We start from the raw sequence: 24948 nt of genomic DNA on the forward strand, positions 1-24948 counted from the left end.
GTTCTAGTTTTTTTATTAATTTAAGAGGTACAGTAGGAACTGGGGCAGATTTAGCGTTATTCTCCACCAAACGTAACCAATGTATGTTTTATAATCATGTTGTTATCTCAGCGTCAGTTAATCCAACTGGAGAAAGTTGCCCTTATGCTTTACTAACTGTTGGTGTTCAATTGTTGTTTGAGATAACAACTTATCTCAGAGAAACACATCAACGTTTACCACAATCCAATCCAAACTACGATGGAAAATGTGGTCAGTCAGCACAACATTCATCAAGAAACTCAGTGATCAAACGTTCATTAACACGTGAAGCGAGCGGTGATAAGAAAACGGATACGTTTAAGCACACTTATTCTTCAGGGAGCAGTGGAGCATCCTTTAAAGGTGCTAAAAGACGTCTCAGTATACTAATGCCGATATTTGGTAGTGCAGGTAACAATAGCCCTGAAGATGGTATCACAAATGAAATAGAAAAACATTCATCTTCATCTGTAAAACCTGTAATAACTACCAGTAAGTTTACCTTGAAATTGATTAAATGAATAACAACTGTTCCATTTGAAATACATGTTAGGAATCTGTTATTTGTAATTACAGACATTTAATTTATAGTTCAAAAATTTTAACCTCGTCTTATCATTGACCTACACAAATAAATTGTCCTGTAAGATAGTTTTGGCTTTCACTCTGTCTACTGTTGTTTGTTGTTTCTGCTTCGAATGCGCTCGTACCTATGTATATACTTCAACAAATTCTGATAAATTCTGTTTTATCTTGTCTTGCTTATAAAATATTGGTAAAATTTTCTAGTGGATTAGAATAGATGAATTGTCATACGACAGTGCAAATTAGTTTACGAGCAACTCTCTTCATCGCGAAAAGCCACCATCGATTAGAATTTTCCCATGTTCTCCTGTCTACACTGTCAAATGCTGTCTCATAATCAGGAAAGTTGATGTATAGTGGCGAGTTCCAGCCAATGGATTGTTCAACAATGATCCATAGTGTCTTGATTTGGTCTGTGCACGACCGAGGCTTACGGAATCCAACCTGTTGATCTTGAAGCTGGATGTCTGCTGCATCTTTCATCCGGTTCAGCAACACTGTTGAAAACGTTTCCTGGAACTGACAACAGTGTGATACCTCTGTAATTCTCACATTTGCTCAGATCTCCTTTCTTTGGTATCTTGATATGGTGTCCTTCTTTCCAATCCGTTGGTGCTTGTTCCTCCTTCCAAATCTTCTTGAATAGAAGGTGAAGCATGTTTGCTGTTACTCCAATGTTTGACTTCAGTGCTTCAGCTGGTATATTGTCAGATCCTGTCGCTTTCCCACTTTCGGTTTCTCTGATGGCCATCTTGACTTCTTCGATCGTTGATGGAGTGACAGATATAGGAAGGTTTGTGTGTGCTGCTTCGATGTCCGGTGGATTCAATTGGGCTGGCCTATTCAGCAGTTCCTCGAAGTACTCTACCCATCTTTTTCTCTGTTCTTGAATTTCCATGATTGGCTTGCCTTCTTTATTCATAACTAACCGCTCTAGCTTACTATATCTCCCTGCTAGTTTCTTCATTGTATCATATAGCTGTCTCATATTTCCTTCTCTCGATGCTTTTTCGACCGTCGTTGCTAGCTGTTCCACGTTATTCTGCTTGTCGGTTTTAATGCACTTCTTCATTTGCTTGTTTTCTTTTGTGTATTTTGATGTGTGCCTTGACTTTCTCTGTTCTTCTTCAGCTGCCTTCTTGTTCTTCCTTTTTAAAATTCTATCCAGGGTTTCCATAGAGATCCATTGCTTATGATGATGCTTCTTGCGACCCAGAACCTCGTGATAGGTTGATGTTAATGTTTCTTTGATCCATTTTCAATTTTACTTCATAGTAGTTTCTTCTTCTTTGAGTAGAACTTGTATGGCTCGGAACCTGTTGTTGAAAGTTATCTTGAATCTGTTGGGTTTGTTAGTGTCTCGTAGGAAGACTGTATTGAACCTTTGCAATGCTGTTTCCCCAGGTGTTTAGTGTCCAGTTTCATCTTGGCCACAACTAGGTTGTGATCTGAAGCTATGTCAGCTCCTCACCTGATTCTCACGTCTTTCATTGGCCTTCTGAAATTTTTAGTGATCCACATGTGGTCGGTCCTGTTTTCTGTAATGGGATCCGGTGATCTTTATCGTCTCCACTGCTATCAGTGATGGGCGCATAGCACTTGATAACATTTATTGTGGTCCTCTCCTTCTTTGTTTTGAATGATGCTTTGATGATCCTTTGTCCATGAGATCCTCATCCAATAAGTGCATTTAGTGCTTGTTTGGATAGCATCAGGACAACTCCGTGAGTGTGTGGAGCATTTTCCTCCTCGTGACTAGAGTACAGCAGTATCTCTTCCGTATCCGGCCTTTGTTGTCCAGCTTGAGTCCGATAGGTTTCGCTGATTCCAAGTACTACCAATTTGCATCTCCTCATTTCCATTGCTATTTGACTGGTCTTCCCGATCTCCCACATTGTCCGGACGTTCCATGTACCTATATCAATTGTTGTTCTGGTTGTAAGAAGGGACATCGACTTCGTGACATCCGAAGAATCTCGGCTTTCTACCTTAGGCGTCATAATTCTTCCTTCAAATTAGAGGGCAGAGTTTAAATCGTTTAATTTGTTTATGTTGGTTAGCGTTTATTTAGTAATGTTTTTTTTCTACTGGAAGGGGTTGCTGACCCTATACTCAACCCTTATCCTTTACCCGGGCTTGGGACCATCAGTAACTCTAGAAGAGCTACAGGCGGAGTTCATAGGCATCACTTTATTAAATTTTCCGCTTAACGCTCTTACTCATATTTCTCATAAGAATATATTGTTATTGAACGTCCACTTTAGGAAGATAAAAGTTGGTAAGGAGATGCCTGTATGATTGCTTTCAACATAAGTGGACATGTTAAATATACGTTAGAAGGAATGCTAGTAAATTAACAAAGAATTTATACTTAGGTATTCCTTTTTACGAGCAGTCTATTTTTTAATTAATTTGAACAATAAATTTAGTTTTTTAGCTAAAGAGTTTTACGGATTCAAAATTATTGTGTTATCAATCACTTACTTTTCAATATCAAAGTACTTAACAACATCAATGTTTTACAAAAAATCTTTCTAATGAACTATTTTATAAGAATGACGTTAGTTTTATTTCATGGTGAAGTGCTTTTTTAGGAGCATGGGAAGCTAAAAGCATTTTCGATGTGTTTAAATATCATATCAAAAGTCAGCTACTTACATTGTAACTTTTAAATGTTGTTGGATTGACATAGATTGTTGAAAATCGTACTTGATATATTCCTATTTAGGTACAAGATTTCGTGATATCTACATAAGTCATTTTCTATTAAACCCACACAAACATCGTTGTTGTCTGATTTTTATAATTCACTAAAGAAACGGAATGTCGAATAAAAATCCAATATAAATTTTATTACTTAACAAATTGTCGCATTCGGCGTTGCTCAACACATCTAAGTCAAATCCCGAAAATAAAACTAAAGAATCGACAATACATTATTCAAGACTTAAAGAAACATAAGTTAAATTCAGCCTAGGAGTTTGACAAAAATCAAGAGACGAGTATATGGAAGACATTACATGTGAAAATAAATTTGAAATAATCTCAACGTTTTTCCTGATAAACTGGTGCGAACTACTTCAAGGAAATAATAATAATAATCAAAATTATCAAAAATAAAAATATAGTTCGGAAGTCGAAATATACTGAAATTATATTCAATCATTTTTAAATGCTGATTTTGTTTTTAGTAATATAATTAGCCATTGGGTGTAAAGTATGTTTAGAATGTAACATGATTGTGCTTGTGTGTAGATCGGTATTCTATTGCTGATTAAGAATTCAGTGAATAAATGAATCCTATGGCCAATATCAATGAAGTATTATAAATATAAGAGTACATACAATTGAATTTAGGCAGAATGAGAAAACTCACATAGTTAGTAATAATAATGAACGGGAAAACTAGTCGAAGATATATCCAAATCGTAATATTTGACTAAATGATTCAGCGTCAATGTTTTGAAATCCAGCTACGGGTGGACTGATGGGATGGATGATAAAATAAGGTTCAAACGTTATTTGTTAATTAACGATTTTTATGGCTTAGTTAACTCAATCTATAGTTTTTTTGTTTCCTCCTCCCAACAATTCTGGCACATGTTAGAAAGAACTCAAGAATAAGCCCCTCTGAATACGACCATTGTGACCAGCTCCACAAGAGCATTTAAATCAGTATATACAAATTAGGGAACCTATCATGGGTGTCATAATATGAAGACTGGTTCTCTTGAGTTGATTTATAGCTTGGCCATATTTAGTATCTTCTCAAATGATTTATATAGGACATAAATTATAGTAACTCTACCTATGCCACTTTCAAAACCGAAGTCTTTGAATGAGAGAAATAGTTTGCTAATCTGCAATGGTTGTGTTTGGTTTCTAATTTTGGACATACACGTTTTATTAAGCCAAATTTGTTAAAGACGAATAACAATATTGGAAACAATGAACAGTTTGTGATAATCTGTCCAACTCAGATATACGTTGAATTTTTAACTAAATAATCTCTTTAGGTACAGATAAATCTATAAGTGGACGTCGAGGCACTTCATCCAGACGTATCAGTTTCGCTGTAATGGACGATTCTAAGGATATATCTGATTCTACAAATGCAAGTGCAAATTATCTGGATCAATCATTAGAAGCAAATGAATCGCAACGTAAATCCTAAGATTTTTCTCTAAATGTTTATATATGTAATCTATGTAACAGATAGTTTAATTAATTCAGTGTTTAAAACTATTAAGAAGAGATTATAAGAAACACTGGAGCTGACTGAATAGTTTACATTAACATTTATTAATCTTTTGAAGTTTTCTTCTCAAAATTATTTCAATGTATCATTTTGTGATGCTCATATAGTTTAATTGGTTTCACAGCATTTACCTCCGTGAAATACTTCTGCACTGATTGTGACTTTCCATTTTTGAGCACTTTATATTAACATATTGTGACGAGACTATAATTTATGGACGAGCCAGTCAGAAGCGTTTGAGGGATTTTAAGGTCGCAGCGCCGATTTCAGTACTTCATGTTCATGTACGATCGGTTCACAGAGGATTTTAGAGAAGATGTGACAATTAAGCGGCTACAATAAATGGGACTACTAAGAAGTCCATTTATTTGTAATCGCGGTAATCGAATGACTTGTAAACCTTGTGCAGACTACCGTGATGTTCTTCTTCGGTGTAATATATGTTGAAAGAAAACGTTTGCTAGAATAGGAACTTTTTTCGCTCGATCCAGGTTGAGATTAAGTCAAATTTTAATAATTACCGCGAACTGCATAATAAAAGCACCAGTAACATTGGCTGCAATATTCGCAGATGTTACTGAAGCCTCGGCTGTTCAGTGGTATGAATATTGTAGAGATATATGCGTAATAAAAACGGCAAGCTTACACAACCAGAGTACACACAAACAATATTGAAGCTATGTGGTCGAGGCTGAGAGAGTTTTTGCTACCTTATCATGGCTCCAGAGACCAACTATTATGGAGCCATATGGATGAGTTCCTCTACCGTATGCATTACGATTTTAGAACCTTTGAACCTCTTTCTAACCTTGACAAGTTTTTGGACCACGTAAAAGAAGTGTATCCCTTTTAATTCTGTGGTTTTGTATAATATATTTTTACCCTATACTAACTGTTTACTGATTGGCTAATATTTCTCAAAGTCAATTAAGATTCGTTCAAAGGTCGTCCATAAATTGTTAATCGTTTTGGTTGATAATCTTCTTGAACATTCAGAGTCGTAAATCTATCTCCATATGACAAGGTTGTGCATAGAGACCATTTTTCGCGTTTCCACCTTAAATATAAATAAGCATTCATTAGTAATGTCAGTCACTAACTCATGGTTGAATTGGCTAAGATGATCTCGCTTTTTTTTGAAATATAAATTTGTATCCAGATTAGGTATTATGAAATATAAGTAAGCTTAGATTTGACTAGTGCAGAACTACTGGGTTTGTTCAGTTTTACTGTTATTCGGGTTTCAAAAGTAATTATTATATTTTTTTCCTTATTGTTTTGGCAGATCGTTTATCAGTAAGCAAAGGCCTTCTTCAGAAACATCGAGGCTCTGGGAGTTTTAGGTATTTTAGTGCTCACGGGTCTGATTTGTCTAATGGTTAGTCATTTTGTTTATTTACAAGTCCAATCAATTTTTCAAGTTTCATTCACTTCGATTTTTTATTCACAACCTGCGTTTTAATACATGATTTATTTTAACTGTTTTGGTTCGGAAAAATCCCACAGGAACAATATGTGGTAGGTAGATTTTTCAGAATGAACAAAACAAAATCCTTTCGACGTAGCTATTTGAATTTCTGGCCAATTAATCTACTACATTTTACTGTAGACTAAAGTTATATTATCATTTGTAACTTTTGTGAATTTTAGTATTTGAACAGCACCCTAGTCTTATAGAACAGATTAATCGAACCAGTAGTGGTGATATCTGTACTGACGTTTTTGACGATTCAACTGATAACCCTGGAACTCCAGTTTCTGAGGATGATAATCAAGACGTTTATCATGAAGAACGAAATTTGCTGCAAATGAATCATGTCAATAAAAGTCTAATTCACTCGAATCCTTTACGTTTAAAATCAAGACAAGGCCACCATTCTAGGTACGATGAAACAATCAAGTCCCATACATCTGTACGACGATCCGTATCAGCTGCCCTTTCTGCAAAGAAGTCTTTGAAATCTAATACATTGCATCATGCCTTAGCTTTTGGGGATAATGAAACTTATCATGTGCATGATTACACATCTCATATGCCGTGGGTTGATGCTGTTATAGAATTCGCAAATTAGTAAGTTAATGTGTACAATTCGATGACTTATATTTTCACTTAGTTAATATTTCACTTGAATAATATGCTGATAAATTTCCATAAATCTTTAAAAAGTGTACCATAATAATAAATTATTATTAGTTTTCCAGAGTTTAATTACTACATATAACAAAAGTCATTTCGTCGTTTTCTGTATAATAATCTATAGGGTATTAGAGAATTTATGTAAATTCCTGTCACAGATGTTTCATTGAATATATATTGCTACCAATCTCTAATTTCTTGTTGTTCGCTGACTGACCTGAGTGCCAAGATTCTAAATATTCTCTGGTGCCTTTAGTAAACCCTCTATTCAAGATCTCAACATTTTCCCAGTCGCTTTTGTGTCCATAATTGTCGACATACATTGATATGGCGTTTGACCACTAATTGATGTTCACGCCAGCGAATGGGAAGGAGGCGTCCACTTTGTTCGACGTAGTGTTTTTCTCAAGTGGAACAGTTTGTTTGGCATATGATGTTCGGCTTTTACTCTTCTGCCATTTCATGCTTTGGTTTGCATGGGATTGATTGAAACGACTTTGCTGGTTTGTGTGCTACACATGTTCCAAAGAGCTTCAATAATCTCGTTGTAATTTCTAATATGTCTTTTATACATCGTAGTGTGATCCGATTGTTGGTTTCTGAACTTAATTTTGTTTCTACCGATGAGTTGGGTTGATAGGTGTTGATGAAGTTGAGTGGGTAGCCGTTCTTTTGAAAGATAGTCATTAGATATTTTTCTTCATTTTTCCGCACTGCAAGTGTGTTGCAGTGCGTCCTTGCCCTCTTGAACAAAGTTTGTAGGCAGTTGATTTTATAAGTTCTTGGGTTGTTGCTACTGTCATTGAGAATTTGACTTTTGTGGGTTGGCTTCTGACATGATTGAGTCTTCAGTTTTTCTCTGTTGGTTTTGGTATTTAGTATGTCCAAGAGTATGAGTTTGTTGCTTGACTCCTTTTTAATTGTGATTGTCATCTAAGACGTTGTCAATCAGATTGTTTTCCAGTTCATCCTTCTTGATAATGACGAATGTTTCGTCCAAATAACGAATCCTCATTTTTGTTAGGATTACTGGTAAGGTTAAGGCTTCCAATCACTGCATCACTTCTGCAATAAGTCCTGATATTGATGATCTCATCGGTGTTTCTTTCGTTAGTACGTTAATTGTATTATTGAATTAAAAATATGTTGTTATGCATAAATCAACGAGTTCTGGTAAACTTTGACTTGTAAGCTTCGTGCACTTTTGGATATTTGTGTAGTTGGTGGGGAGTGGGGATAGAATTTCTTTTGCTTAGTTCAGTTGAGGTGAATATGGCTGTTACATTGAAGTATATCATCAGTTTTTCGTTGTTGATTTGAATCTCCTTAACCTTATCCAAGAATTGTATGGTAGATTTAGTACAGTCATTCGATGGATTCACTAAATGTTTCAATATTCTTGAAATTTCTCTCGATAAATTGTACGTTGAGATTTAGAGGACTGGCATAGTTAGATGTGGTGGGATGTTTGGCTTGTATATTTTCGGCCTACCGCAGAATCGAGTGAGTGCTGGTCCATTGGATTTCATTCTCCATTGATCTTTCTTTGATATTTTTCCTGCTTCGATAAGCTTGTTTGAAGTCCTTGAGATTTGGTTGTCTAACCTTTTGATTGGATTTTCTTCTATCGATCAAGGTAGACAAGACAAGCTGAGTCATATATAAAAATGAAATCCAACACTTCACTTCTACCTGACGTTTGTGCTGATGATGTTGTTCAAGAGGGCAATGAAAGCTCCACGATCAAACCACCAAGTACATTGAACAAAACTTCGTCTAAATCAGTTTAGGTTTTAGATAAATTTCTCATAATGTCGTTCGGAAGGACGATGAAAGCTGCACGACCAAATCATCCAGCTCAGAGAACAAAACTTCATCAAAAATCATCCACCTCAGCTACAAATCCTCTCCACCATCTCAAAATCATATAGGTGAACTATACATGTTGGCTTGAAAATAAAGTATTTAGTCGTGCTTTTTGGGCGTTACGCGTTTCAGTACAATTTAATTCCAATAGGCATCTTTTATTTGTGAACTGTACCAAGTAAAGGTTAAGTAGCATATAATTTTCAATTTACTGCCGAGTGACAAATAATGTTTCTGTAAATCGTTTATTTATTTCATTATTTTACAGTACCAGTTTTAATTGTGATCATCAAAATTCATGTGCTTCAAATTGTTTTGAATATCAGCAGCACCAATGCCGAAACTTATTAAATGCAATGAAGCAGGTTTATGAATCAGAAACTGAGAGTAAATTTGTTGTATCTGTTGATCGTCAGTATTTATATTCTCTAAGTACTGTTAGTACTACCTCTACCTCTACAACTACAAGTGCAACACTTAATCGTGGTTTAAATGTAACCTGTGATACAGGTACAACATTACCAGTATCGTCTAATGTAATTCGTCAACATAGACCAAATAATTCACGCTCAGAAAACTCTTCTGATCAAGATTCTTCACATCTAGACTCTACAGAAGATTTATCCGATTCAGATGTCATACATCAACAACAAGTTAATCCAGCATATATAAAGAATAAAATTAACACACTAAAAAGTTTATCAAATATTATTCAATCCAAAGACAGTTTAACTGGATTAGGCAAATCAACTGATAATGATCTTGATGTCCATAATTTTCTTTTAATGCATCAGGGTGCACTGACAGCAAGTAGCGGTAGGGATTTTTGGAAAGCCAGATCAAAACTGTTTATAAAATCTGCTAAAAGAAAAGTAAATTAATCCTATTCTATTATTAGTTCTCCATTGTATTTGTTGCTTTCTATTTCTTCGTTAAATTTCCCCATGTTATATTCGATAAGGTGAACATAATCGCTGAAAGTTTAAATACTTTTTTGAGTTATATAACATCTAACAAACTTTATTCAATCGAAATACTCGAGTATTTATTATCACCAGTTAAAGGAAGGTGGTGGCTTATGGAAAGAAACATGAAAAAGTCTATATGTTCCTAATGATGCGTCTCTTAAGTTGCAGTATGATTAGGCGATTAATAATATGATAATTTAGTTCTGTAAAGATTGCTTATATTAAGAACGACTTGTTTACTTGGTTCCACGTAAGTTCATTCATTAAGTATTTCGTACAAAAACACGATAACATCTCAGATATCATATGGTTTTCTGGTCCTGGAATTTTTTTTATTTATGTAGAAGTGTTAACTGATCTGAATAGATATTTCACACGACATTTTTCAAGCTTTCCTTTCCGCATATTAATATTTTTCTACAAGTTTTGAGACTATTTCACAGAACAATATCGCGTCAGCTCGGTGAGACGTTTGGGTCGACTGTTCTTCAAGTGTGCAAATCTTTCAATGAACCTTCTGGTTTTAGATTTTTTGAACTTAAGTGTTTGTACTCACGCGGTAATATGAAAGGCTCATATTTAATCACGAAACTTTGTACCTGAAATCTCAGGCTGAAACTTGGACTTGTTGGCAGATACTCTTATTTGTCTGTATATTGAAAAAAGCAAGCGACTACCGTATTGAAATTAATGCATTTTATCCCTGATGAACCAAAAAAGTAATTGTAACACCTGAACTAATGGAAGAGCTTTCTCCATTAAAGATGAGCAAAAGAGACTGACTATTGAAAAAAAAATTATAAAATATAATTTTTGACTAATAACGATTTGATTGTATATTGAAGAGTAATTCATTGCACAACTAAGGCTGAAAATCCCTGACTGTAACAAGATTTGTACTCGCAATAAGACATTATTATTTTATCACACAATTTTATATTTATGAATATTAGAATTTGCATATAGTAAAATAGAAATTCGAAACCATAGTACATTGATTAAATAAACCTCCGTGAAATTAATTTGTTAACAAGATATTTTGTACGTTCCAATACGTTCAGTTTACAAATGTTGCAATTGATAGTAACTCTGACTGAATCAAATATTACAGTTTCTGAAATGTTTTTCATTTACACATTACTACTTGCTAGTAGTAAGTTTCATTTATTACTAATTTCATAGCAGTTATTCAGAAGAAAGTTTTCATAAAGCTTTTCTTTACTTTTTTTACTTATTTCTATCGCAAGGAATCTAATATATTTGGGCCAAGTTCAAGCCGTGAAAACATGAATCTACTGACCAAGATTCGAATGAAATCATTCAACCGTTCAATAAATCCAAGCTCGTTTGAGAATGATACTCCGGGCTTGACAGGATTAATTAATCTGAGTATGTTAGCTGGAGCAGGTGCGGGATTACTGAAGAGTTCTCGTCAAAGTATTAGTCTGAATCCACCACTGCTTGGGATTGAGGCTGACGAAGCAAGTGAAACTTCACCAGGTTTTGAAGATGATGATGGTTTTAAAAGTCAGATTAGGAAACCTGTTAGATTTCGTAAACATCATTCAGGCGAATTACCTATTCAGTGCTATTTGGATACTCATGTAAGAGTTGATTTGTGATGTATCCATTTATATTATTCGTCTTATTATTGTCTTAAAAACTCATGAAAAGATAACAATTTAACAATCTTTTACCGTAGATACGAATGATTAAACTTAATGCTCAAGTAGGTACGTAACATTTAGTTCATATACAATTGATTTGAAACTCAAACATTATAAGTAATGGCTTAAATGCTGAGACTTGTTTTCGATTTTTTACTAAGAGGATTCACATATATCGTTGTCCTTACTAACGTTTTCAGATAAAAAATCTTTGTAGCAGTGGTTTCAATCTTCTAAATAAAGCAGCTTTACTACTCACAAATAATCAACTAGCCAAAATGCTTCCGTTGGCTTGGGAGTTGCTGCTAGAAACGGATACAGAAATGTCATCAAGTGCAGGTATGTCCTTGAATATTTCTTGAATTATCTGTAAATGTAAATAAATAATATATTTGTAATATCCCAATGAGTAGAAAAATTAGTTTTTCTGACGTTTCGTGACTCAGTGTAAACCACTTCTTCAGAGAATAAATAACCAAATTAATATTAATTCAAGTTTAAATAGTACAACGGAACAATCCAAGAATATTAGGTGATCAATCAATCCTGTTTTTGAACACTTAGTTGGTCTGCAAGATATTATTTTGTGACAGTCAATTCAGTGACGTTTATTTCAACTACTACTTAAGATTTGATCATTTTATTTTCAAGACAGTTCGGGCTTTCAAGATTGTAAGAATTTTTTTTATAATCATCTATTCACCTTTTACAGAAAGAATCCGGTCGAATTATAACATTTTAATTTATATATCTTGTATGTGCGTTTCGTTTCCGTTGTTACAAACTGCAATATAATATTTTTTATTGTTACTATTTGATAAAATCAGGCTTTCATCATTCTGATATAATAACAACAATTTAATTTCAAATCCCTATCTCTGCTATTTCACGACAATAGAGTCTTGATATGTTCCGAACATTATTTTAAATCAACTATTCGATTAAATTATAGTCCTAGTAAACAAATTGATTGAATAAAATCTCGTTTAAATGTCGACCAAAGTAACTCTACGACAGTAAATAAATTTTCAGCTAGAAGTGAACTGGTAGTGTTGTTTCCTACAGCTATATATTTTTTCTGATAGAAGGTGCTAGACTCAATCTTATAAAAAGTCACCAGTAAGTACCACTGAAAAGTTATATCTTGGATCTTAATTTCGAGTCTTTTTCCATAATGGAATCTACTAACAGTTTTGTTTGAATAACGACTAGCATGTATATACAAGGAGAAATAAAATATACTTTATAGAGTATTATTTCTAATTTAACGCTTTTCATATTTGAACAGCATGTTTCATACTTTTCTGTGGTGTACGTTGCCCTCAAATCGTCCAAGAAATGATTCTAGACGAAATGCGACATGAAAAACCCACCCAAAGATTTAATGCTATTCTGCGGTGAGTTCTATTTAACCTATTATGTTAGACCATAAATCAATTTATTAAAACTAGCGGTATCTCTATGTAACCTATCAACAAGTATTTGAACCTTCAAAGACGGTATTTGAAGTCCGAATTTTAATGATCACTTTGAGATATTATTATTTATGTTTTTGTACGTTGAATTGACACGACGCTTGGAATACCTTAAAGTCAGAGGAGTTGATTTTCACAGTTGGAAACAATAAAAGCCGTACAGATAATTATATCACCTTTTGTATATGGAATCCTGTATTCACCAAAATTGGATGGTTGGTCAGAGGCAGTCGAAATTCTGGCAATCAGCGTTGCTTGTTCTAAACGATAAGAAAGTGATAACTGCATGATATACTTGGGTTTGTTAGCACTATAAAATTGCGGTATCAAATAACAGGTGGCCTTAGGATTCAAACTTTTCGTTGTTCCTCATTATCCGTCGTGATTTTATATATGTATAGCGCACAAGATTAAATATGTGGTTCATCACCAGTAACGTTTTGATCTAAACAGTCAGGAACTTATACCTGTTTATTAATGAAACCCATCACTAAAAGGCAACGTGTACTAACGTGTAACCTCAAATGGAATACACTCATCTGAGGTAAGATAAAAATAGGATCATTTAGTTCGATAACTCGATGACGTAATTACATTTTTTAGTGATTTGATTATGTGCTCCCAGTAGGGAAACATGACAAGAAGCTGAGGTCTGATGAGTGTCCTGTTTTGACGAGAAATCTTTACTATTCTAAGATAGTATTATAATATGAAGGTGAAACAGATGAAGTGTTTGCATCCACTAAATTAAAATTAACAAAACAAGTGTTTTAACAACTATCATGATGAAACTTTGGGTGTTTGATCTAATAAATACCATTACTTTTTGTTTTTGGAACGATTGAGGAGAACCAAATTTTAGTCTACGTTTATTGTTTTGGTAGTGAACAAATAATGTATTCACGAATTAGTTTACAAAAGCATGATTATTCTGCACTTTCTCTGTTTCTTTGCAGATTTAGAACTTTATGGTGTCATCGTTTTCATGTTTGGTCGCGTCTTGAAGAAAATGCACCTAGTCAGTTAAGAGTACCCCCATCTTTTATTGAATTTGTTTTGCCTTCACCTACACTCGGTTATCCTGGATTCGAGGCACCAGATCCTGTTTGGCAGATTCGTAAAGGAACATCAGCTGAAGAGGTTCAGCTAAAACAAAACGAGGCTACGGTAAATTTACTTTGTTTCAATGTATCACCCAAAGATTATATTGTTTCTCTATAAATTGTTTACTTATTTTACCAAAGTTTTTATTGGAAACATATAGTTAACACTATACATTTTTCTGAATAAAATCGGTTAATAAGAAATTGTTATTTGAATGGTTGATAAAAAACTAATGTGAAGCCTTTTGTAAGGACATCTAGAATACAATTTCTGTCAAAGAAAAAATGACATTTCTCAAAGACAACTTTAAGAATATTTAGCTTTTTACGCAACAATGATGAGGAAACATGATTAAAGTTTAGGCACCTCTCCAGATTACTTCCATTTATCACCATTAGGAATGCGTTTATAAACTATCTTGTTACACATTTTCTCAAACCTACTGTTCTCTAGCTTTTATATAACTGCTGCTTAATAAAATAAAAATAAGTACTTGCCGACTATATTTTCTACCGGTATCATCCATATCACTGAGATGTCGATTTTAGTTCAATGAGAAAGAAGTCTATATTTGCTCTCGTCCCTGAAAACATTCGAAAAACGTTTTCACATTACATGATTTTTTGTCTAAATATCTGTTGTTGGTGTTAATCGTAATGTGATAATGTTGTGGGCGAAAACACAGATGGAGACAATCAATGTATTTTAATACAAACTAACAGTTTTTTGGTGAAATGTAAAAACCAAACGTCCAATATTTTATTCGCAAATCTCCCATCATCGTCTCAAACTTTATCGTTCCTTCATCGCCATAATAATTATTCTCTGTTTCCGTCCTCTTCGGCTCTATCTTTCCAACCCATACTGCCAAACACCCCCACTTCCGGATGATGCTATATACTACTTATATCGGTATGAGTAGCATACGTTACATCAGGTATAAAATCTATTTACATTGAAATTATTTCCGTATTGCAGGCATCTATACGGCGGTTAACACATGTATTTCAAAATTTTGTATCAAAATTAGGAGTGCAGTTTGTCTAATGGTTCATAAAATTTACTGTGAACATAATGAGGCTAAGAATTAAATGTTTTAGGTATTTAAACGTAATGACTGTATATTTCAGACTATTTTGAATTAATTTCGTTCTTTCGTTGTTCATTTTCCTTCACCGAAACATTATCTCCGTAAATTAGTTAATTTTGGTTTATTTTCAGTTTCTGTGTTAACTTGGAATAATCTTACAAATATATAACTAGATTTTCTTACTATTTTTGATAGAAAACATTTGTAACAGCTTCAACATCTAGGCGTAAACAGCAACAGGAACTTTTGGCTCGTGCAATAGCAACAGAAACCATGCGAAGAAGAGAAGCCAGACAGTCGTTTCACTTAACAACATGCCCAGTTCTGGAACGTGCGACCATTGAACCAGCTTTTAGTAAAGAACACAGGGATGAAGGCAACATTGATGATAGTGAGTAATGTTTGTTTACTATATTGAAACTAAGCATTGTCGTGCACGTCGGATTTCGTGTAAAATAAGTACCCTTTGTCTTAGCTGTGATAAGGGCTAGTTTTTAGCATGAATTGATATCAGGTGGATAATAATTGTAAACCGTGTGTAACAGTAAATAAGATTGACAAATAAATGCATTGAATATTTGACGCAAATGAAAGTACATTTTTTTATTTGTTGACCTTCATTAGCTGGATATGTTTATTATTCCTACTACTCAACTTCTCGTTGTATATTCCCGCAAGAAACCATTACAATAAACCCATCTCAACCTAAACGTATGTGTTTCAGAATACTAAAGTTGACAAAATTAATTATCTCTCCGTGTAAATTGCTTCTGTTTCTGCCTATTCGTTTTCCTCCCAGGCATCGCGAATTCTTCAGGATTTAATAGCGGAGTTGGTGGTGGACAAATAGGAGTATCCAATTCAACACAAGATGAATATACTGCCGCTGTTCGGAGACTAAGTCTTGCACCAATAAATCGGACAGTTCTCAATCAAGCTCGCAATTTATCGTGGCGTCAGAGCTCAATACCTTGGTTACGGAACAGTGTTATAGCCCATGACGGTAAGCTGACATTAAAGTATCAGGAAATATATGATTTTCAAATTGCTTTACTCAGCTACTCTTGGTTTTAGTTGTCTGGAAAGTTGGAATTCGAAGTTTTATTTCATGTTAGCACATTATCCAAATGGAAGGAAGAAAAACCTATGTTTGATGTATACTGATATTAGAATAAATAGTTTTGAATAACAGAGATAACAAATTGGGACTTATGTCAAAGGAAACATGTACAACATCTGATGAGGCATTGTTGAAAACTGATTCTCAATATTTTAGCGAATTATCTGACTGCAGGATAAATTACACCGTCACTCACAAGTTGATCTCCAGATCGAAGTGATACTAAAACTAGTCAGCACTATTACTTCTGTTAGATCAATGTCAATAGGAAAGAATCAAGATAGATCTTTAGCACCTGACTTATCGTCATCAGTCGATGATCAGCGACATCTTCACTATTCTTGTACTCTCCCAGACTGCTTATCTACCTTTTGCCAGATAATGTTAAATAAGTCTTCAATATGAGATTCAGAAACTGTATCTTGGATTATAGGCAACTTCATAAGAGAAAGCCGAATAAGAGAGCGAACACAGTTTATAATTTGAGAAATGTCAATCAGTCATCGGATAAAAGACGATACCTACATTTTTTAAGTAATAGTAAATGAAACTTATAAACGTTAGTCATGCTCAGTTAAATCGTTCGGCTTGTCTAAATCTGAACAAATGACTTAAACAGATTTTTTTGGTATGTCGCCTTAAAAATCGTTTCAAATCTGAATTTAAAACCAATGAAAATCGTTATGTAGTTTGTTATTATAGTGTGGCATTGTTCTAGTGCATCCGTTGTTGATAGCTACTGAATTGGACCTAGTAGAAGCGCGTAAAAGTAAATTACATATTCTGTTTCTACTATTTGGTGCTTATTATTATTTAAACACATAAATATTGTTACAAGGGGGCACCAGATATATATGTACCTTTGACCTAAAGATCTGATCCACAAGGCAGTGGAGCATCGTAAGGAGATGCAGTCCCATGGTAGCCCGTGACCAACGATTGATTCATACGCCATTTTTTTCCCTCAGGATACTGGAGCCCATGTGTACCATTGGTTTGGAATTAGGGTTTTCCAACTCCCCTAGGTGAACTTTCCGTGTCCGTCAACCCAGTTAAAGCGCCGCATATTCTCTTTTCGTCCTCTCACTTTCGTAAACAACACCGGTGCCACGAGAAGGCAGTGAGTCGGACTTCTCTGGCAGAGGCTGTATACGCCTGGCCATGTGAGAACATTTCGAGTGGGAGAGCAGACTCCCCCCACTCTCAGCCGTACCAGGGCATTTGGGGGCACATGCTACACATGCTTACTCAAAGTGTACACACCCTTACGGATAGTTACTATAGGAATATAAAAGTGTGATTGTTTTCTATCAATAATCTTTTTGATAAGACTGGTTAACAATTATAAGGCGTGACTAGCCTTTCAATGCGTCATTCACTTACTTGGTTGATCAATGTATTTTAGCTTTATCATTTAAGCAGTGAATTCATTAATGACATTTATTGAAAAGTGAGATATTTTAATTTATTAGTAAAACAGATTCATTGTTTGTAAAACTTAATTATATACTTTATTTGTTATATAGATGAAGACCGTTGGTTAAATGGATTTCATTCTTTATTCCCATCACAACCATTGCAGCAAGCTCAGTTGGTCTTTCCATCTGCTCTATGCTCTGCATCAGTTTTACTGATTAATCTTTTAGACGATACAGCTATAAATGAGCATGGAACAGCAGGTAATTCGTACAACTTTTATGATACTTGTCTTGAAATAATTCGAACAGTGCTGACTTCACAGTTAGTTTGTTTTCCTTCACCTTAATTTTGGATCAATACGATTTGTCTCTTCTATAATATTCTGCTACGATAATTCGAAAAGGAGATTACTCAGACAACTAAATGCAGGAAATTTATAGAAATGAATTTAGCATGTCATATTATTTTGTTGGTAGTATTAAGTAAAACTATGATACGTTTTATTATCTATTTTACAACCCCATTTCCAGAAGCTAAGGGAAATTTTAAGTTTATCTTATTACTGATATACTTATTAAAATCCTTGATATGTTCGAAGAAATTACGAGATCACTTTAAATCTGCGAACAGAACGAAGGATCATCAACACAACGACAAGACAAGATAAACTATTACGACGCATCCCAGCCCTCATAACTGGAAGGAGAAGACCAGGTTCAGATGAGGAAAAGATATATTCCACAAGTAGCTAGAAGCATTAACAAACCAAGCACACAACTCAGGCATTTATATACAGCATAAAAAAATTCTTGGAAAACGTCATAAAATAACGTATTAAAAGATGCAACGAACCAGTGACATTTAAGGTCTTTCTAAATGGGAAATACAATCTGAAGGTAAAACTGGGCGTTATTGGTGCGGAAACGAGAAATCCAAATTTCCAAAATAAAATAACAAAAATAAGACTTGTACGAAGTGATTTCTGGGGATCTAGCATTAGCAGCAATGTTCATGTTGTTTAACAATTTACACAAATCCTATTAAGTAATCGCTCAGTTTTAATCCAATGACCATACTCCAATATTTTTGAGGTTTCCAGTTAGTATCTTAAACTATAGTTACTGTCAATATATTTTCCTGTACATTGTATTTTTCTCCAAATGATATGCATCTCATTTTAAATAGTTACGAATCTGAGCACATAATTCGAATACCCTTATTTCGTTTAATTTCAGTAAATACAATAGCTGAATATGTGATATTTAATTGTTTGCTAGAAGATACACCATTATTTTTACGCTTTATATTTGAGCGTCTCACACGCATTAAAAACAAAGATGAACTTATATTTATTTTACGTAAAATGATTCAACGGTTACCTGAATTACCAATGCAAACAGCACATGCTCTGTTCAACAACTTAGTAAGTTTTTGTACTCACCATTTATAAGTGTGTTAAAGTCTATTTAAAATGCTAAGAATTGATAAGCGAAGGTTTATATATACAAAGAATAATATTTTTAAAATATATTTTAACAAGGGTGTTTGTATTTCTTCGAACTGTTTTATGACCATGATCATGTGTTGAAAAAATCTCTAAGTTTTATTATATTTGACAAAATGGTGAGCTACATAACCGTTGAGAGTTGAACATTTTTGAATGCCACCGACTGTCATGAATTCCAGTTAAATTTAAAAAAACAAATGATTTATGAAGATATTCATTTTTCTACTTTTATGTTTTTTCATCTTACATTCTAAAGTTTTAACGACTAATGGTTTGGTATATAATTCCCATTTAAACATTAAAATTAAAACACGAAGTTCAGCGTAGGGATCTCTTTTCAATGAATTTATTATCAAGCTGTACAATCGTATATATATGAAAGTGTTTTGACCTATGACCTTTAATTATTGTAACCAAAACATTTCATTCATTTTAATCATCTTATTATAATCTTGGTTATTAGTGTTAATATTTCCTCACGGAATTAGTACTTTAATAAAACATTTTCATATATATACGATTGTACAGTTTGATAATAAATTCGTTGAAAAGAGATCCCTTCGCTGGACTAATGGTTTACTAAAAATTTAATATACTTCCATTTCTGGATAGTGCGTATGTGTAAATCCATTCAGTAACATAATAATATCTTTGGTAGGTAAAAATATACACGTAAACAATATAATTGATAAATGATACTAGCCATATTTTTGTAGGTTACCACGTACGCTTCAGAATGTTCAGTTAATGTGAGCAGGAAAGAATGACGCTTCTCTTTTTAATTAGTCAAAATTTTTTTTAATGCAACCTATCACGATAATTTTCACTTAAAATGTAAGTTTATTCACTAACAAAATTATATCAACTGAATAAATCGATGATCTATCAAGTAACTACTCTTAAAACTGTTTTGTTAAAATAATATATAAGTTTGAAATTTAGTATCACACTGAATCTCAGTAGATTGATTATGGAACTAACCATAAGACTTTTGACTCCAAAAAGTAATGGAGTCGATATCAAAATGTTTGACTACTGAAACGGAACCATATAAAAAGGTTTATGGATTGAGTAGGCCATGGTAATGAAAACCTTGATGCCACCTAATAGATCCAGTCGATGTTTACTTAATTTAAGTAACTATATACTGTTTTCAAATCTCCAGTAAATTACATATAATTATTATCACAACAGATTCCCCTTAGTGCTTGCTTTTCAAACGAAGTTGTTATCTACTTTTCATAAAAATTATTACAACATAACGAGTATATATATTTGAACGTTTGAAGTATTTCAAAATCTCCACTATCAAAGTACTATAATGTTTTGAAAGTCATTTCCCTTACTACGATGTGCTACACAGGATTCATTATTTGTCAAGTGTAGTTAAATATTAATATTTGTCATACATTTAAAGCATTCCATATTCAATATAGTCATCTGTTGTAAAGATTAGTAGATCGCGCTTCAACAACACACAATATTCAGTAATTGCTTGATTATAATGAATCTGTACTAAAAATGAAACTCTGGTATTGTGTAGTTTGAACTACTATATTTCTCATACTGACTTCACTCGTGAAAGTTTTCTGAAAGAAATTATTGTAGTGACTAAGATTGAAAATAAGTATTCAAAGTTACTAAGCTTACATTTCTAATTATTCAAAGGTCCGGGGATTTCATTCAAATCGTTGGAAACAATCCTTGAATTTTAAGTTTATATTTCCTCTAAACAACAAAACTTGGAACTGTTGAAGTATGGATTATTTGATAATAAGGTTGAATTTTAAGATTTGTATTGGCTGAAGAAAGAAATTATTATATCTGAGTCGTTTAAGTCAGTTTAGTGCAACTTCAGATGAGTTCAATGCTACGTTGTAAGTATTTAAATGTTTCTTTAAAAGTTCGAGAAATAACATTGGTAAACAAACAACTTGAGGATTAACTATAGATAAGCAGGGAACCATTTAGAATATATGACTGGATACTATTGTAATAGCAGTTCTTGAACAGATATGCCTCATTTTGTTTTAATTCATGTTCAATTGCATAAATTATAGATAATTCCATACAAATAGATTATTGTCATGATTTTACCATCATCACTAATTCTATTTTTCATAACAGGTCGGTTATATTATGTTTCATATTCGTACACCAAGTTTCAATGCACCTCAGTCAATTGCCAGTGCGTTATCAGTTCTTCATTTGGTAAGTAAAGATTTAACCCCCTATGAAAATATAGCCTCTAGGGATAACATCAAGACACAAGTTTATTTTTCAATTGTTTCTATTTAATTAATTCCATTTTGTAAATTATTACATTAGTTGATTGATCGTTATAAGAGATGTTTCAAGAATGATATAAAAATCCACAAGTGTACTTAGGAAATTCATCACCTAAGTAGATCCATTAGATTACGTTTTCACGTTATTTTCCATAATAAAAAAGTTTCAGGTTTGTAATTCCTAGTTTTTGAATCTCAAACTAGATATTTCATTATGTCCTCGTATTCCTAAAACTACAAAAACAATGTTGTGTACATGTGTATAACATACTTACTACACATTTTGTTAACAAAGTGCTTTTTCACCATATAGTCTTCTAAGCATGTATTAATAACATTGTGGCTAAAATACGGTATTTCATTTTATCCATAACGTTAAAGCTAATTTAAATTTATTAACCCACAAAAGTCTTTAATATAAATTAGCAGAAGGAATTTTGAGTATGGGTGTAAATTACAAACCTTAGGTTGTGAATAACTTCAGAATTCTGTAGATAAAACACAACAAAGTTTAAGATTTGCAATGCAACAATTGAAATCTATAAAGTGACAAACAGTTGTTTCATCCTCATTTGAACCTACTCAGTATGCGATATTCACAACCCTCCAGGGATTGAGATTATCAGCTTTAGGCCCTGGTATGAAGCGTAACAATCAGTGGGAATCGGTGACCAACAGTATAGTTAAACTTTACCGATAACCAATTTTCGTTTAACGTTTTATATTTTACTAATATGATTAGAATTAGTTTTCATTAACAGTCGATACCTCAATGAAACATCTGTTGCCTTAGATCTGATTTCAAAAATGTGTTCAGAGACTATGTCATTTCTTGGAGTTGAAGCAAAGATTCTGATTTCCTACGATGAACATGTCATCATTCTAACCATTAAGATTCATTTCATAATCTATTTATGTCGACCCTAGAAATTTTTGAACATCGCAGTAATTTTTGGATTTCCCGAATTGCTAAGAAATAACTTGACAGAGATCGCTACTGATAACGAAGAGTCAGTTATGATTTACAATCACTAACATGGTATTTTTGCTGATTATTCAGGTTATTCCATACGTCCAAAATATCTACTTTAAGGATCTGAAACAGACGATGAGAAGAGAACAAATTGATGTAAGTTCTCTGTAAAGTTAATATTTTTTGGCATGTTAATGATCATTCATTCATATTTAACTTTGCTAAATGAATAAACGCCACCTCAGGCGATGATAGACGCTACACAAAACACAATATATAAATATTGTAAGTATTTGCAGAGTACAAGGAACGTAAATGTTCCATGAATGTATTCAAGAAAATTTCCGCCAAACTTTCGATGCTGTATTGATTTTCTCTGATCAGGAGGTCACTTGACTGTTATCTTTAGTTTTGATTCGAGATTATTTCAAATAATGATTAGCTCCATTTATTTATCTACATACTATCCGAGTATTTTCTGAAACGTGAAAATATGGAATCAACTTTTAGGTATAGAAAGTTAACTTCTGATCAAGTAAACCATTTTATCTCCAAAATGAAAATATTATTCAACCATAAATAGATTTTCTGTACTTTGTAAATTTCAAGTCATAACAATTAAAAGTATACTGTCCAGTATTTGTAACTAGTGGATATGAAAGTCTACTTTCATCGATCGTTTTCATTAAGGTTTGAGTTCATTTTGACGAATTTCTAATGGTCTAAACAATTCATTATAGAAAAGAAATTTCATTTAAAATTCATTGAACTTACCTACAAAGGTATAGAAAACGTTCGCTATAAATTTGGGATTGACTTCTGGAATAAATAGTCTTGATCGCTGTTTTAACTGCAAACTTAGAAAAGAAACAATGCCTGTAATGTTTTGCGGCCTCAAATATTTAAAACTAATTATACATGATATAATGATATCAATTACAACATAATATATTGGTGATTTATAAAATCGGAATACTATCAATTCATTTTGGTAGCATTGATAATACTGATCAATTACACAAACAGATGAGAGATTTAGGAAATAAATGATAAGACGATCATTAACACTGTCATCATATGTTTACTAGCCAAATGTGACAATGCTCAATGATTTGTGTATTGATTGACCTACTCTTCTTCCATTAAAGTGTCACGATATTCCCAGCGTAATAATTGTTTATTGATCCGAAATAGTTTAAGGTGTTAAGGTGTCGTTTCACTACAGGTCTAATTAACTTAGTGAATAGTTTTTATTTCAATAATGTTTGATATTGTGTGTTGGTGGTATTAATTTGGAGCTCAAATCATTGTATTAACCTATCATCTAACAGACTGTACAGAAATACAGTTGAACAGACAATCTCAAATTCACTCTATCGATCGAATAATTAATCTTGCTACTTTTTTTCTGATCATTAAATAAAAGACTTAATGAGAATATATATCTGTTCTCCTCACTCAAATGGAGGATATTAACCTGAAAATTTGAATCATGATACCAAAACATTATACCATGAGATAGCATCATTTGTATTGAGGGTTGCATTGTGTTTTGTGGCCTCTCAATAAACGCTTAGAAGTAATATATATCACTAATGACCATACTAAATCTGATAGTCCAAGTGTATAACAAAGTACCGAATAGGGTTACAAGGCACAATTAGGGTAGAACAGTTTTATTGAATGTTGAAGCGAATGTAAATAAATATAGGAAATGTATCTTTGGCTTCATAAATAATTAAAAACCGAAAGTTTATTGAGAGAAAAACAAAACAATTTTTACTTAAATAGGAACGATTCGTAAAGATGTTTTTTGTTTCTATCTGTAACTTACCAAACAATAAACCATCTCATCCAATGTGCATACATTTTTATATCCAATTCTTATCCCTTCTTTTCTAGTCTACACTTCTACTAACAGCTAACTTACCTTGTGCTAAACAATTCAACGTGTTTGATAATAGCATTGGTGTTGCTCAACTTGTTCGTTTACAAGACGAAAATAAGGTGAGGAATGATCAGCAAACTGAAAATATGTGTTGGCATATTGCAAGCAATGAGAAGAGATCAATTTTATTTTATTTTCTGCAGAAATATACATGCAATGACACCGTAAATGATATACGAATTCTTTTACTAGGCCATTATTTCACCTACATATTCTAACTATATCAGGTGTATCAGGGTTTGAGCTTATTTTTCTTCGATTATTACTCCAATATCTAAACCAACAAACCACTGATTTCTTATTTCAGAAACTCAAAGATAAAATCAGTTCATGATCTATAACATTCTTTTCTATCACCTGACGGCATTTTATCCCTTATCGAATAGGAAATCACTTATCGGGTTATAAGAGGTTATCCTCTTATTATATGGTAATTGATTTTTTGTCTCTCCACAATCATCACTTAAGATGTTTTAGTCTCAATAATAATCAATAATAATAACTTTTATCATTCATCTTGTT

General features: G+C 33.1%; 1 protein-coding gene across 1 annotated transcript in view; it reads left to right on the top strand.

The window, feature by feature from the left end:
* The window catches only part of Smp_174230 (hypothetical protein), a gene marked incomplete at its 5' end in the record, with an annotated part of 102641 nt that overhangs the window by 44795 nt on the left and 32898 nt on the right, over window positions 1-24948 (top strand). Inside the window, 13 exons of the mRNA XM_018788847.1 lie at window positions 4623-4769; window positions 6515-6935; window positions 9337-9739; window positions 11083-11439; window positions 11703-11841; window positions 12791-12899; window positions 13934-14165; window positions 15367-15562; window positions 17818-17970; window positions 18946-19133; window positions 21345-21428; window positions 22566-22634; window positions 24381-24485. Of these exons, the coding sequence (XP_018654349.1) occupies window positions 4623-4769; window positions 6515-6935; window positions 9337-9739; window positions 11083-11439; window positions 11703-11841; window positions 12791-12899; window positions 13934-14165; window positions 15367-15562; window positions 17818-17970; window positions 18946-19133; window positions 21345-21428; window positions 22566-22634; window positions 24381-24485 (2603 nt within the window). The remainder of the gene's footprint in view (window positions 1-4622; window positions 4770-6514; window positions 6936-9336; window positions 9740-11082; window positions 11440-11702; window positions 11842-12790; window positions 12900-13933; window positions 14166-15366; window positions 15563-17817; window positions 17971-18945; window positions 19134-21344; window positions 21429-22565; window positions 22635-24380; window positions 24486-24948) is intronic.

The sequence above is a fragment of the Schistosoma mansoni genome, chromosome W (assembly GCF_000237925.1).
Source record: "Schistosoma mansoni strain Puerto Rico chromosome W, complete genome".
Classification (NCBI taxonomy): Eukaryota; Metazoa; Platyhelminthes; class Trematoda; order Strigeidida; family Schistosomatidae; genus Schistosoma; species Schistosoma mansoni.